The sequence below is a fragment of the Bacillus rossius genome, chromosome 1 (assembly GCF_032445375.1).
Source record: "Bacillus rossius redtenbacheri isolate Brsri chromosome 1, Brsri_v3, whole genome shotgun sequence".
Lineage (NCBI taxonomy): Eukaryota > Metazoa > Arthropoda > Insecta > Phasmatodea > Bacillidae > Bacillus > Bacillus rossius.
Window position 1 is genome coordinate 80,512,698 of NC_086330.1, and position 16,769 is coordinate 80,529,466.

General features: G+C 45.5%; 1 protein-coding gene across 1 annotated transcript in view; it reads right to left on the bottom strand.

Annotated features, from left to right (window-relative positions):
- Positions 1-16,769, bottom strand: part of LOC134538474 (probable ATP-dependent RNA helicase DDX31) — a 135,174-nt gene that overhangs the window by 14,549 nt on the left and 103,856 nt on the right. The window contains exon 11 of the mRNA XM_063379810.1: positions 10,541-10,715. Within this exon, the coding sequence (XP_063235880.1) occupies positions 10,541-10,715 (175 nt within the window). The remainder of the gene's footprint in view (positions 1-10,540; positions 10,716-16,769) is intronic.

Here is a 16,769-nt window from a genome sequence, read left to right on the forward strand (position 1 = left end):
TGTGACGAGAGGACGAGAGTAACGAGGCGTGAGGGCGTGCGCGATGCGTGACAATAGAGCTCAAACCCCCCCCCCCCAACCCTTCTTTCGGTAGCAGGGCGTGTGCTCTACCTGCTCTGGACTGGGGTCACTTCCCACGGTGACAGCGGTCAAGGCCAGGGCGGTCACGTGGCTGTTCGGGTTCCACTCCTGTTTCACCGGCTCATCAATACAGATTACAGACAGATATTTCAACAGAATTTCCTTTTGTCCCCAATTACCGGTGGGAGTGGGTTTGACCTGTCTGGCAGTGGCGCTGCAGAGCAGGTAACCGGGCCTAAAAACGGGCTGTAAACTGCACGGCGAGGTTTCCCCTTTAGCCTTGCAGTCGGTGAGGAGATTCAGGCAACCCCGAGGTCTCCTCTGCCTGCTCTGAGGTTTCCACACACCGCTAGGAAGGTGATTGTCGCCTGAGGTGTCGGAACTGTTGCCGGTTCTAGTATCCGAGACATGAGCCATCAAGCCCGCGGAAAGGGTGTGTGATGCGATTATATAGCCTCTCCACATCAAGTGACAACCCTCTGCCTCCACGTTGACACCACTGTTGGGGGAGGATCGTGGTGACTAAGTTGGGAGGGTTCCCCAACCTCTGGTCATAGCACCTCTCTAACCAAAGAGGGCGCTGCCGGATCCAACTCTGCCTCAGTGCATCCTCAATTGCATGTATGAGACCGGAAATGGTGAAAGGGCTGAATCTGCGGGCAACAGCAGATGCGATAGAAACCTTTCCGGGGGGTTCGACGGCCGAGCCTCGGTGCATCGGTCCCAAAGGGCCCCATAGTGAATGGATCAGGCCCTATGGTAAAGGAGTTCGACTGGGTATGGTGGTTATGGTGTCGGGCGACCGGGCCTAAAAACGGGCTGTAAACTGCACGGCGAGGTTTCCCCTTTAGCCTTGTAGTCGGTGAAGGTACTGAGGTAACCCCCAGGTGCCTCCAGCCTGGGTACTGCAGTTGCCATTTTCCAGCTGGGGTTGACGGCGGTCGTCGCCCGACGAGTGCAGTCGCATCCGGGCCTTAACCGGCTGTAAACCCGTCGGTCCGAGGTACGGCGGGTCGGAGGGTTTTCCGAGGCGACGAGGACACCTCGTGGCTGCACTCTGAAGTGTGATGGTCTGGTCAAACTACCGGCGAACAGTCTGCCGACGAGACCAAAAGTTGGTCGTAGTACGGGGAGAATCCACCATGTTTGAATGGTGCCCCGCTGAGGTTTCCTCTAAGGCCCAGGATTCTTGTTGGGAAGGACTCGTACTTGGGAGTGGTGCCCCGAGTGCTTTAGGGGCAGGTATCAGGGCTCCCTAGCCCATTGAAGTACCGACGTTGTGAGCGACGAGGACAGCTCCGGTAACCAGCCTGGACAGCTGGCAGAGGTTGGGTAGGCCTCCACCGGACCGCGGGTTCGCTGGGTGGTTGAGGAGTCCCAGTGTAATGCGGGAGACTGGGGTAAGCGCCAGAAGTGATGACTCCAGAGGGCTAAGGGAGCATCCAACTTGCTGGTGAGCTGAGTGGAGTAGGGGGCCGGAGGTGGTGCATAATCTGAGATGGGTAGCCTCAGCCCCTTTGCATAGCCAAAAGCTCTAACGCTCTTCCCGGTTGCGTATGCGGCGTATCCGCATCCACGCCCGTGGGGGCCCCAGGGCGGTAAGGCTGATCGGCTAAGAGCGCTGGGTTATCAAAGAAAAGGGGGGGAAACCCTTATTCGTGACTTATGTCCCCAATTACCAGCATATACCTAATACTCATAATTAAGGGCATGCATACTTCGCGAAAAGATTCCGAGACTAGCTGAAAGTTAAAACCCTGTGGCATCGTTTGTGTTTAGTGATTGGGTGAGTTTCTTTCAGGCGCATGTCGATTATTACAACACCAATCACAGGAAGTCAGTGGGGAAGCAAACGCGTCCTGAGTGGCTCGGTCAAATAAGTCATCGACTTCTCTCGCAGACGGCCGCCAATCACAAGGGAGAAACCGCTGGTGCGGGTATACCTTGTTGCAGACTAATAGGCGTTCATATTTATTCGCGAAAAATGCCTGCCTCTACAGTATTAATTTAAGATAGGTTGATATATATTTTACAACATTATTTGTTCTGTTAACTTTTTTTTTACGTGTAAACAAATACTTTAGCTCTCGTAACGGAAATGTGACACAAATATGACGGACCCACGTGTAGCAATATCAATCCGTAAATAGAAACTTTCGAAAACGGTATCTACGGGGCAAACCAAAAATATTGGTGTGCGAAATTTATATGATAAGAGAAATTACCCTGTAATATATTTAGCACACTAAAACAGTCATAGCAAAAACGTAATCACAAGTTTTAAAATACCTCAGAAAACTGACATAATGATTATAATACATATTCTCCGTATAACTTCCCAAGAGGCTTACTGGAACAGCGGTAGAGCGCGTGTTTGGTAACCATCAAGGAGAGTTTTTCTAATCTGGTCTCTGGGATTTTTATTTTACTTTTTTAGCATTATAATACAATAATATAATAATATTAATGTTGAATCAGCTCAGTAAGGTTAAGGTTTGTTTGTAGGAAATATTTCAGACTTTAAGCAAAAACAAATATACAAACATAAACTAATGCTATAGTATATGTTTTAAAGTGTTTCAGGTTAATATTTTAGTAATGCCACTGCAATATAACTTCTAACGTGTGCGGACACCTTTTTGTATTAACTGTTTCGTGAATTATAACAAGATGGGCAGTATTTTAATGAAATTCCTTGTCAAAAATATAGTCCAAAGCCGGGGTTTAGCGAAGCAGTTTGTAATATTTTCAACTAGTTTAAAAAATTCCCGAGCAGCTATCTTGGGGGGTGATGGTGGCAAGACACGTTTTAAGATTCAGGCAGCGAATTCTAGTGGCGGGCGCAGTAAGTACGTGTGTGATTCGCGTCCATAAATTTTGTTATTTCAAAAACCAACATTTTATTTATCAGTACATCTATGACACTGAGCATGATTTTAAAGAATTCCACATTAAATTTCGTGTGCGAGTTTCGTGTTATAAGTTTATTTGCAACATGGACAAAAGGAGAACACACGAGTCTGATCGTTACCGAGGTTGGATGTTTACACACCACTGGCGAGTACTGTAAGACTCGCTCATATTTTATTTTGTTCCTATCAGTTGGTAGAGGATGCATGGGTCCCATCCAGCTCTCAGATGTTAAGTGAACCATTGTGTGGTAAAGAAATACAAAATGTATGGTTTGTTTTAGTTTGAATATAAATTCATAAAATTTAATTCCGTGTTTCTGTAATGATTTAAGTAGTAGAAAAATTACTGCCCAGATCTCATAGTTGTCCTGTACACGACGAAAATACTGCGCGTTTAAGAGCCTCACCGACACGAATACACCCCCGACCAGGAGGGCAACTTAACAAGCCAGACATCTGTGTCCAGACCAGGACACATCGCACTCGACTCTTCGGCGCATCAACCAACCCGCAGGCGGGAGACGCGGAGGATGGGGTGTCCCTTGAGTCAACCACAGGTTAGCCCAATTAGGTGACGGGGGAGTGGGTGGCAATGAAGCTGGGAAGGGTTGCCTCAGCCTCTTACTGCACACTGTTAAAAACAAATTTACGAAGAAAGATGGTTAGAAATTATCCAAGGATCTTAGTAAATTTACGGCTATCTCCATAAATATACGGACACCGAGTTCACTTACTTTTAACATGAATCCAAAAGAATATTCTTAGTATATCAACAAAAAAAACATTCAAAAACTGGTTTAAGTCCACACCAAAAACATTCTTATTTTATACGTGCGTGTGCTTTTCCTTTGTTTTGGTGCGAAACACACAACTCGGAATTCGAAATAAGGCGTAGTTACCACGAAGATTAAATTAGTTGAAATTACGGAGAGCTCTTCGTTTACTTCAGGTAAATTCTTCGTTGGAAAGTCCGTACATTCCATGTGATTTCCAACAGGGTAGCTCCTCCGCACAACCAACACCCCACAGGTCGCGATTAAGTGGCGTATCCATTTCCGCACGGCTGTGGGGAGCCGGGCCTGGCGGGAGTGGTTGCCGCTGTAGCTGCGAGGACCTCGCTGTCCGCAGTACGCCGCACCTCGCTCCCTCGCGGCTCCGCAGAGCAAGCGCTGAGGGGCCGAGATTGGTTTCCGAGAAGTGGCGCGAGCAAACCAAGAAACTCGCAGAGTAGCTTACCGTCGAATTCAAAATGCCTGGTGTTAATGAGTACAGGATGTCACAAATCGTTTACGGTGCTTAGACACCGGCGTTTCGTACAGGATATGTCCATAAAAGAATGTCCATTTACAATTATATGTTATAACAGTTTAATTCAAACTATTTGTTACAAATAATAGATCAAATTGAAAGTAAACTAACATAGTTTTTTTTTCTTACAAATGTTCAGTATGCGCACCTTTAGATATACGGCACACATCCAACCTAAAGTCCAATTCTTCCCACCCTTTGATTAACACGTCAGGAATAATGGAAGCAAGAATTCTGTGTCTAAACTCTGGCAAATCATTAGGTAGCGGCGGAACGTAGATGCGATCTTTTATAAAGCCCCAAAGAAAAAAAAAGTATGGCGTTATGTGAAGTGAACGTGGAGGCTAGCGAAAGAAAGCTCTGTCGTCTCGACCATTACGACCAATCCAATGGTCAAGGACTTCGACGTTCACCCACTCTCGTACAAGAAATTCCAATAGGGAGAGCTGAAATTACAGATTCACTCTTAAAAAATTGAAGCACACAAAACGCTTTACGCCCAGGAGTCGCAATTTTGCGTAGGTGGCGCTGCAAGCGAGAAAACGACAAAGCAGTACTCGCGCATGCGCTAATATAAAACTGTTTTGAGTTAATTCTTTAATTGTTCCTTTAACCAAAACTCCACAACGCTTACAGTTGATACTATTAAAATTTATAACTGGGACATTATTTTATGGACATACTGTATTTAATCTATTTTCGGGAATAACTACCTACTAGGTACTCAATAATATGGTTAAAACTGTCATAAGGTCTACGTACATTTAGGGATGTGTGATCTGTACTTTGACGAAAACAAATTTTTGACATTAATCGATAAGAAATTGTTATGGCATGAAAACCTTTGAAGCAAATATGGCGCCTTTCGATTACTATCCCTACATTTTAATGGCTGGCATCCGAAATCAGGACTTATCAGGACTCATGACCGTAAGCAGAATTTATTTGGAGTACGAGGAGGGGGTAATATAACCGCTTTGCACGCTGTTCGCTTTCAAATTCTTGCCTATTGTTGGTGGGAATGATTGATCTTTCAGGATTTCTTAGAATTTAGAGGAAGTAGGGGGGAGACATCGGCCCTGACAGCGGGTACGCTTGTACCTTGACGCATGCGCTAAGAAGTGAAGTCAAGCGTCTGTAGTCAAGCGTCAGAGCCGAAAAGCCGAAACCCCGAACATATTCATACTGGTTACCAGCTGTCTTGGCTGTCACCCATGGGTTGGATTTAAATATCGAAAAAGAAAAAGAAAAACTTGGGCCGATGGTTTAACTTGAAAAATCTACGGTAGGTAGACATCCCTCAGCGCATTAGATTTAAATGAAAGAGCGAGAGAGAGAGAGAGGGACTGTGGTAAAGGTGCAAAAATCAAAGCCGAACTACGGTCTCAAAAAACCTGAAATGTGATGGGGAGGGGGGAAGTATTGTCGGCAGGGGCTATGAAGACAGTGGATAAAGGAGGTCATACAAGGAAGTATGCATGTATGATGTATGTTTTATGTACCTAAACCTTAATGTTCAAAAGATTTTTTGTGGCGTTAAAATATTTTCCTGCGTTTATTTCTACTTTAATAACACATGTAACCATAATTTAAAAAAAAAAAACCTTAACCATCATGATGAACACCTTCCTCTGCCACCAAAACTTTGCATGTTCTAGCTACTTGCTCCTCCCAGATGACTCGCGGGGTGGACAAGTGACAGTAAATACTCTGTGGAAATGACTACTGTTGGCTTATAGTTGTTAGTACAGACACTGTGGAAATGACTACTGTTGGCCTTAAATTGTCAGTACCTACAGACACTTCACAGACAGGCGATACTTTTTAAATAATATTTTTTTACTTAAAAAAATACGAGTTGGATAAAAACGAACATTAGACTATGTTAACTCTTGCATTGGACAGATGGTCAGGTACCAAATTGCAAAAAAATAAAAAAGTGTCCTTAGCTACAAATGAAGCAATAAGTACGCAAGGGTATGTCCTTGTTTTGGAGAATGTGCCCATGCGTGTGGAACGACGAGCCGACGCGAGGCCTCACAAAGGCCGGCACCTGGGAGCGGCCCTCTGGGCGAGACGCACAGGCCCATTGTCGGGTCGCGGCCCGCCCTACGTCCAGCAGTTTCCCAGTTTCCCAGGCCCTATCAGGCCCTTCAGCGCCCGACGCAGCCTCATTGCATGCGTCAGTTCACTCTCGTGGGCCGAACATTACCAGTCTATTGATAAAAAGGATTCCTTACAGTTATAGCATTGGTAACATGTGTGTGTGTTTTGTTGTTGTTGTTGTTGTTGTTGTTGTTGCGCGTGTGTGTGTGAGAGCGTATGTATGTATGTATGTATGTATGTATGTATGTATGTATGTATGTATGTATGTATGTATGTATGTATGTATGTATGTATGTATGTTTTAAAGGGTAACGCTAGAAGAAGTAAACCTATGTTTACACGGGTTAACTTAGCATTATTCAAGTATCCGAATAATCACTGAAATAAATTTGAATTCGGCGTTTACCCGTGTGCACCTAAGGTCTACCCAACACTGACAGGGCAATGTTGGAAAAACCAAATGATTGATAATTTTTTTAGGTTTAATGTAATGAAATTAACGACCACAATACATTAATACCTTAGCTAAACATTCATATTTAAAGTATTTTGAATAAGAAAATTCGTAATGAAATGTAATCGAAATTATAATTAAGACAATAGTTCACAAAATAGTAGGCCTACTTATGTTATTATTAATAATAAATAAATTGTTTATTTGAGTAAGACTAACTGCCGTGACACTTCCAATTGCAACATTTTCCCGCAGCCTTGCATTTACACTTCTTTGTATAACATGTTTTATAATTACACCTTTTATAGCCTTGACTTCCTGAAAGCGATTGTTCCTTTGCAAGTTGTCGTAAGCTTTTTTTTTTTTTTTTTTCGGGAGATACATTTTCACTAAAACGAACCGAATACTGGTTCATTGACAACATTTCCTCGATGGTACCATGTTCGTTAATGTTAATTGCAAGTACTTTTCGCTGTTGAAGTAAAAGTAAGTCGATCCCTTCACAGACAATAACTCTTGAAACTTTTTAGAAAAACGACTACGGAACGCCGTACGTGCACTTTGTTCGGCCGCCATTCTGCCATTGAGCAGAATGTTAGGTGTTACGTGGGGGATGTCGGCGTCCGTGCGTTTTGTGCCACGTGCTTGAAAATGACGCAACACCTAACATTACCCAGTCAGCGCTGGGTGGACCTAGGTGAGCTGGGTACACTCCGAACTCAAATTTATTTTAGCGAATATTCGGACTTTACCCAACAAACTTTGGTCATGCTAGGTTAACTAATGTCCCACAAATCTGTGATAACATTTCTTTGCCATTACCTACCAAAATGTCCAAATTTGCCTCACACATTTTTTTAATGAGTAACTTAGGTTGCAATTTTTTTTAAATAAACAGATAAAATCCAACCCCCACTTCACCATAACTGGCCTAGTTCTCTCTCAACCTTCTTTATTTCAAACAGAACCTTGCATTACACCATTGTATAGGGTGTACGACTGTGCACTGTAACACAATATGGAAAATAAAAATGCTTTCACAGTCTAGGTGATAGAAAACTGAAACATTATCTTTTTACCTTCAAATAATTATTTCTAGGGAATTTCCACGACTTCAAGTAAAATCCCTTACTTTCTCTCACAAAATGCAACTTCCTTGACTTTGCTCTGATTTTCCCTGACTTTCCAGAATGTGAAAACAAACAGCCAACTGTAATCATATTACTAATACATATTAAACTATCGATAAACTGCAAAATATAGATACAAAAAAAATGAAAGGACCAATTAACTACGCACATACGCTAGAACGATCGCATACACAACGAAACTTAAGTACACGTAATTTAAAACTGGAAGAACCGAAAAATAGTTAGTTAAAATTCACACTGAATAGACACTGGAAGTAGCGATCAAAATAACGTGAATGTACCGAATAGGGGGAATGGGGGACTAGAACACCGAAAGAAAGCTATAAGAAATAAGAAGTCAAGCCAAAGTGGTCACATAAACAGGAAACTGAAATCATCATAAGAGCTAACAAAAAAAAGATAAGAAGCTGCGTGGATGTGGTAGGAGACACCAGGGCCACAACTAGGGGGGCGCAAGCGGGGCATACGCCCCGGGCGCAAAGCTGTAGGGGCGCCGAAATCGCCGGCTTGCATTGTAATTCATACTACAACTGGTAGTGGGTTCATACATGGAAGTTACAGTAGCACAGAAACTGTTACATGTAGGTATGGAAAATGCTTAAATAGCACCTTTTTCCGTGGGAGGGCCCCCGGACCCTCGCTTTATTGGTGTGGTATGTGCAATAAAAGAGGGGGGGGGGGCGCATGAATCCATTCATGCCCCGGGTGCCAGAGGCTCTAGTTGCGGCCCTGGGAGACACACATAAGCTTAGAGGCTAGAGCAAGAGTCATAAGTACCAAGGAAGTGTGAGGACAACACAGGGAGCTGATTAAAAGGGAAGATATCAGCACGGAAGTCGGAAGAACTAAGCACCTATGCTAGCAGGACTGAGAAAAGCAAGTGAAAGAGCTTGGCATGCGAGCTGAGGGAACTGAGGAAGGCGAGTTGAGGGAACCGAGGAAGGCGAGCTGAGGGAACCCGAGGAAGGCGAGCTGAGGGAACCGAGGAAGGCGAGCTGAGGGAACCGAGGAAGGCGAGCTGAATGAACCGAGGAAGGCGAGCTGAGGGAACCGAGGAAGGCGAGCTGAGGGAACCGAGGAAGGCGAGCTGAGGGAACCGAGGAAGGCGAGCTGAGGGAACCGAGGAAGGCGAGCTGAGGGAACCGAGGAAGGCGAGCTGAGGGAACCGAGGAAGGCGAGCTGAGGGAACCGAGGAAGGCGAGCTGAGGGAAACGAGGAAGGCGAGCTGAGGGAACCGAGGAAGGCGAGCTGAGGGAACCGAGGAAGGCGAGCTGAGGGAACCCGTAGAAGGCGAGCTGAGGGAACCCGAGGAAGGCGAGCTGAGGGAACCCGAAAATGGCGAACTGAGGGAACCAGAGGAAGGCGAGCTGAGGGAACCAGAGGAAGGCGAGCTGAGGGAAACGAGGAAGGCGAGTTAAGGGAAACGAGGAAGGCGAGTTGAGGGAACCGAGGAAGGCGAGCTGAGGGAACCCGAGGAAGGCGAGCTGAGGGAACCGAGGAAGGCGAGCTGAGGGAACCGAGGAAGGCGAGCTGAGGGAACCGAGGAAGGCGAACTGAGAGAACCGAGGAAGGCGAGCTGAGGGAACCGAGGAAGGCGAGCTGAGGGAAACGAGGAAGGCGAGCTGAGGGAACCGAGGAAGGCGAGCTGAGGGAACCGAGGAAGGCGAGCTGAGGGAACCCGTAGAAGGCGAGCTGAGGGAACCCGAGGAAGGCGAGCTGAGGGAACCCGAAAATGGCGAACTGAGGGAACCAGAGGAAGGCGAGCTGAGGGAACCAGAGGAAGGCGAGCTGAGGGAAACGAGGAAGGCGAGTTAAGGGAAACGAGGAAGGCGAGTTGAGGGAACCGAGGAAGGCGAGCTGAGGGAACCCGAGGAAGGCGAGCTGAGGGAACCGAGGAAGGCGAGCTGAGGGAACCGAGGAAGGCGAGCTGAGGGAACCGAGGAAGGCGAACTGAGAGAACCGAGGAAGGCGAGCTGAGGGAACCGAGGAAGGCGAGCTGAGGGAAACGAGGAAGGCGAGCTGAGGGAACCGAGGAAGGCGAGCTGAGGGAACCGAGGAAGGCGAGCTGAGGGAACCGAGGAAGGCGAGCTGAGGGAACCGAGGAAGGCGAACTGAGAGAACCGAGGAAGGCGAGCTGAGGGAAACGAGGAAGGCGAGCTGAGGGAACCGAGGAAGGCGAGCTGAGGGAACCGAGGAAGGCGAGCTGAGGGAACCGAGGAAGGCGAACTGAGAGAACCGAGGAAGGCGAGCTGAGGGAAACGAGGAAGGCGAGCTGAGGGAACCGAGGAAGGCGAGCTGAGGGAAACGAGGAAGGCGAGCTGAGGGAACCGAGGAAGGCGAGCTGAATGAACCGAGGAAGGCGAGCTGAGGGAACCGAGGAAGGCGAGCTGAGGGAACCGAGGAAGACGAGCTGAGGGAACCGAGGAAGACGAGCTGAGGGAACCGAGGAAGGCGAACTGAGAGAACCAGAGGAAGGCGAGCTGACGGAACCGAGGAAGACGAGCTGAGGGAACCGAGGGAGGACTCGCCTGCCGTGCCGCTGCTCCTGCAGGCCTCGCCGCTTGCCGATGCCGCCGATGGTCTTGGGCGGGTCCAGCAGGCCGAAGCTCTTGGCGTAGTGGCCCAGGTGGAGGCCCTTGAAGCTGAACACGTCGCGCACCTCCTTGGGGTAGCTGGCGTAGAACCGCACCCACGACACGTACGCTGCCGGACAGACAACCGTAACGGTGACACCACAGCATGCGATCTCCCACCCCACGCGGTGCACTTGCGGAGTTGCTGCTTCGTGGGCGCCCCGCGTTCTCCTCTCCAGAGTTCCCTGAATGGCTCTTGCAATCGTGGAGACGGCATGCTGTGACGTAGTCGAAGTCACTTTTTAACCTCGCTATCGCCAAATTGTATACGCCCAAAACCTTGAGGAAATGGTGCTTGACCACGTTTGATGATGGTTATTAAGTATGCATTACAATTTCCTTCGTTAAAAAACAGCCACTTTCATAAAAAAAAAAGTCCTTTAAAACTGTTTCCACACTGCAAACACATTTCACTTCAGCCAATTAGCTGGAAGGAAAAAAAAAAGCTTCACGCAGCTAGCATGTAATCATGCAGACATAACCACCCCCTGCTTACAATTGGGGTGGTTGATTTAAAAATGGAGGCATTAGTCTATGGAGTGGGTGTCTTGCTCTGTAATTGAAATCAACTGGTTAGCAATTGGATAGCAAAACAAATCGCAGCTGTATAAAAAATAATATGCTATTAATTAGTTGATAGCTTGACAGGACCTCGCTACGAAGAATCGTTAAGATGTCATCATGTAGTGAATATAGCTAAATTGCTAAACCACATAATACCAACACATCTGCGGGAAATTAGAGTCAAACTTCATTATAACCAAAATTTGTTTGGTATGCAGATAGGAGAGGGGAATCTGGGATCGTTCTCATTTTGAATTCAAGTATTAACATAACAAAGATTGTACACACCAACTTCCTTACTTCTCACCTACATGGATTTAATTTTTTTTACATGCGTCATAGCTGGTTACACTGTGTGTCACAGAGAAATCTCAAGAACGGACAGAAGAGATGAATATGCAGCAAAAAAAAAAAAAAAAAAAGCAGCCAAAATCAGTTAAATGCAAAAACTGCACAGACGATTTCGTAGGTGGAATTAGAAAAAAAAGTCACTCTACGGACGAACACAGTGGGCTGACAACGACGAGACAGTTGCAACAATAACTGTAAATAAAGACAAAACGAACCTTGGACAACACAACGACTAACAGACGAACTTAATAATAATCTGGGCAACACAAAGAAAAAAACAGAAATGCACAGGCGAACACAGCGAAGAATGACAAAAGAATGATGATGTTCTGTAGTGAACCACAGATTGGTTGGATGGATGAGGAACGGAAGTAGCTCAAGAAAATGCATCAACTACGGCCACGTCCGCCGAGTACCCACTCGCGAAGACGCTGTGGACGAAACGGCCCAGAATCGAACCCGGACCGCCTCGGTGGCCCCACGGCGTGTTGGTGAAGCCTTCATCGCAAGTTCTTTAAGAAACTTTTCTAGCGGCATAATACGAGAAGGCTCGGGGATTCCCCACTCTGTCGGAGTTGGTCAGTGGCGGACAAGCGCATGAGCACCCGAGCAAACAAAACTATGACGTCGCAGGTGCTGGTGTGTTCCCTTTATGTACTCGCGCGTCGCCCAACTCCTCATAGGCGACGAGCGACGACACCTGCTGTACAGACGGGTGAAAAAATGTAAACGAGTCTTTCAGCACTCGCAAAAGATGTGTAACATCTAACCTCGGTAACGAGCAAATTCATGTGTTCTCATGTTGCGAATACACTTATAATATGGAACTCGGACAATAAATTTACGTATAAATCTTTCAAGCAATAAATAAATAAATAAATATACGCAAATTGTGTTTTCAACTACATTTCTGGACGCGAAATCACACTTAGTTGCCACACCCGTTCGCTAGATTTCTCTGCCTGAGCAGCTACGTCGACTACTGAAACATTTGATTAGAAGACCGAAATTTTGAACTATATTATGAATCGGCTCCGAAAAAAGCGAAAAAGACCACAATAATACTAAACCCCGTCTTTGCACAGATTTTCTACAGTAATTTTTTTATAAATATATTTAATATTTTAAAATCTTGTTAAAATTAACTAAACAGTTAATATTATTAAGTTTCCCTTTGTCATTGTGAACTTTGGTTCGTGCCATCCACCAAAGATGACAGCACAACGCATTGTTAAACATTTCCGTTCCATGCGACTTCCGTTCCTTTCACGAAATAACTCCCGCCAAATGCCGTATACCGAGAGCTAAGGTGTAAATAGTAACACGTAGACAATTGCAACGACGTTGTGCAGGTTCCCTTGCTTCTTCAGATCGCTTCCCCGCGATTTAGACACTTCGAATGATCTCATTTGAAATTGGCGCGCTTTGAACTCCACGTTCACCGGCCTTTTCCCCTCAGTTCCATGTCCCGTAGACTGTCGCCGCACATTTCTAGCAAAGCAGTGTGTGGGCAAAAGGTGAGGAGAAGAGACTGAATATAACGGGAGAGGATTTTTTTTTTTCATTGCGCCACGAGGCAATGTTCCCGAAACCTGCCTTTGATGAAAATCGACAGCCTCGTCTTAATTATGTCAAATAATCATATCGTGTGCGCGCGCACTCAGTGATTATTCCAGTTCCTGGCGAGTCCTGGGAGGGGGGAGGGGTTTTTAATCGTGTTCTCAGGAGCTCGTTTGTTTCGACCAAAGCTCCTGATGGATTGGGGGAAGGGGGGCGGTTTGTTGACAGGCTCTAAGAGTCCAGGGGCGGAGCCCTCCAAAGTGCTATTCGCTGTCGGACCGCTATCGGAAATCGAAGCGGGACCCCGGGTCGTTTTTCGGACAGCGGCCGGCCGCGAGCGACCGGGAGATGGGGAGCCCGGCCCCAGCCCCGACGCCGTCGGCTCTGAAGTAGCCGGTTAAGGCCCACACACGATCCGTCCAGCTCCCACTTCAGACTGCTCAGGCGGAACTGACAGTCTGGACTGCATTGAGGCCCTCTGCACACACGATCAGTCCAGGTGCTCAGTTCTGACCAAACAGTCCGAACCGGCAGTTTCATTTCAAAAAATGGAAGAAACTTTGGTTGTTGCAATTGCAGTTGCACTTTCAGTTTGAAAAAGGAAAACCAAACAGCAAAGCAACCAAAGAGTATAAACGACACTCAACTGACGGACTGGCAGTTTGGACCGGCGAGACGCTGTTCCCACACACGGCAGTTAGGACCGAGTGCTGTTGAGCCCACAGTCCTGTTTGATGGGAAGCCATCAGTTCGCCAGTCCATCAGCTCCGACCGAGCAGTCCACTGTCCTTGCTCGCACACGGCAGTTCCGAGCAGCGGGTCCAAGTGAGCGGCGGCCTTAGGTCGCGCCGAAGAAATAGGTGCCAGACTTCATCTTGTTTAGAGTTTTCATCGTACGGCCATGCACAGATGCTTGAAGCGACGGCATCTCCCTGGATCAGGGGTTCCCAAAGCGTCGCAAAAGACGCGGGGCATGTTTGATATCACACAACCACTCGCTCGATTGTCTACCCGCGTGTGTGACTTAACCAGCAACGCAATAGAGCGTAGTTTACACTGCCTTAAGATAACCCGCCTACCCGGGCACACACACGGTGTGCAGAGCTTCAGGGAAAACAACGCGATTGGAAAAATACTCAAGATATTCGATTGGGGTTTGTTTACGTAAATCATTTAAGGATTGGCTGACGGCCGATAGGTAGCGTTGTTTCCGGATTAAGTTTTTAAAATATATTTTTAGAGGAGTTAAAATTTCTAAAAGGCGTGTTTCCTGGGTAATTTTTAGGCATTCAAACAACAGGTACAGATTCTTGAAAGCTCTTAAGGGGCTTGAATTATGCTTATATCTTCATTTCTCCGCCATGTAATGTTACGGTCACCACTCAAATTTAATAGTTGTCCTATACACGACGAGAAGACTTAGCCAGTTCAGAGCCTTGCGCTTAGAGGCGATATCGCGCAAAGAATCACCAGCGAGCGTCACGCTTATGTTCCTGCCTCATTACACAGAAACACCCCTGACGAGGCGGTCTCCTTATTTACAATGCAGTTAGATCCTTTCTACCACTCCAATGTTGTTTATTTGCAAAATAGCTTCATAAACAAAGAATGCCAAACATATTTCAATTGAAAATTAAAATTTATATATTTACACTATAAACATGTATACATACATATATATGTACATATATATATATTACAGTTTGTGGGTTTGTGCTATAAAATTAGTTTTAACGATTTTTGGGAATAACCACACACTGTTTCGTATTTTTGGGGGCGACACCGGAAATATTTTGTAGATTAAGGGAGCCGCGGGTGTGAACGTTTGGAAACCCCTGCCCCAGATGATAGTGGGCTCTGAACCACTCGGTAATGCCGGGGTGTTGGGGTCGAACGACCATTGTCACACGAGCACGAAGCCTTAGCTATCACTGCCACCGAGGACTCAGTCATTTATTTCGTGAATTACTTTACAGTTGAAATATTGAAATGAAAGCTGGTCGTGGCGTAGAGATACCTTGAACACTCATTCAGCAGTGGTACGGGTTTAAGCAGGGCTGCACATCTAGAGGATTCGCAAGGGCCGAGAGTTTGGCGCACGGGGTTAACCGACACTTCATCTCTGGATACGAAGCTTGTATGTTGTATACTGCCCTTATTTTGATCAATATGCATGCAATACGCACAAAAAAAATTATAAAATACAGAAAGTTTTACATAAAATATAGTTTTGAAATTATTAACGTTAATAGTCAAAATTTGGAAGCGTTAACCCCCCGGGGGGGGGGGGGGTTGTGTGTTTATAAATATTATAAATAATTGCACGAGTGAGATAAAACAAGAGAAAATTGTTAATTAATTTTGATTGTGGTTACATGTGTTACAAAAGCAAAAACCGTACATTCTCGAAGACGCCTGAACCTTTCCCAAGAGGCCAGAACATTTTGGAACACGCCCGGATTGGCTTAATAAGGCACAGGTGCAACACAGTCATTAACAAGATAATCCAGATGAGCCAAGTGTTGTATTTTGCTTGCCGGTCTACGGGGCTTGTAGCCAAACCTGTTAACTAAACGCCACGCGGTCGGCGCTCATTGGCCTACGAGGGCGAGGAAGATGTCACGTGTCTACCGGCACAGGGTGCCTGCCAAGTCCCGCACAACACTGCGCAAGGTCCAGCCATCATGATCAGCAGCGGGAGGATTTTTGTTAGGTTCGTCCACAAATGCGCGCAGTCTGCCACCAACTCTTCCTGGCTCTGACCAGGAACTGGAGCTCGTTCTGGACCAATGAGAAGACGCTGGTCGTGATTCGCACCATAGCGAAAAGGGAGGGGGGGGGGGGGGGGAGACCTTCCAACCACAGCAGAAAATATGAAAATCTGGCAAAACTAAAATTCTCGCCAAATCACCAATCCGCAGTTAGAAATCACAGAGTTTTCAACGAAGAAAGCACATGCAATGGATTGTGAATTCAGAGTTGTGTGTCCCATTGTGAACTAGGCAAGCAAGCGCACGGAAATTTCTGCTGTAAACTGAACACATTTTTGATGTAGCATGTTTTTTGGATTTTTGAAGTTACACTTCTTTAGGCCGTTATGAAAAAAAAAATAATGAGTGAATTTTTACAAAGCGCGCGCACCATGCAACAAAATTTTCACAGGAAAAAAACCTACAAAAAAAGCTAGGTACATCAACATACAAATTAAACATGCGTTTTTAAATCATATACTTTAGTAATTGATTTTTAATTCTGGTTCATAAATTAAAATTTTTATTTTTTGTGAATATTTGTGATATAAATATGTTCCCGTATGCACATTTTATTCGCATTATAAATTATTATAGTATTGTTTAATAAAAAATAATAATTTAGGTTAAATTTCAGCATATTTATTGATTCTCCTTACTAATTAAAATCTATGTTGATTATTTTATTAAATTAATAATTTATTTTGTACATGTGTTTATACTAATATTGAATACTGAGAATTAATTTAACTCTTTTTAATATCATTACATTCTTTTTATTATTTAATTTATATTAATTATTTGCCTGCAAAAATAAACTTATTTATTACGCCAAATAAGTATAACTTCTAACACGCGTACATAAGTACTTTTTATTTTGAATTTTGGGTTTAGACTAC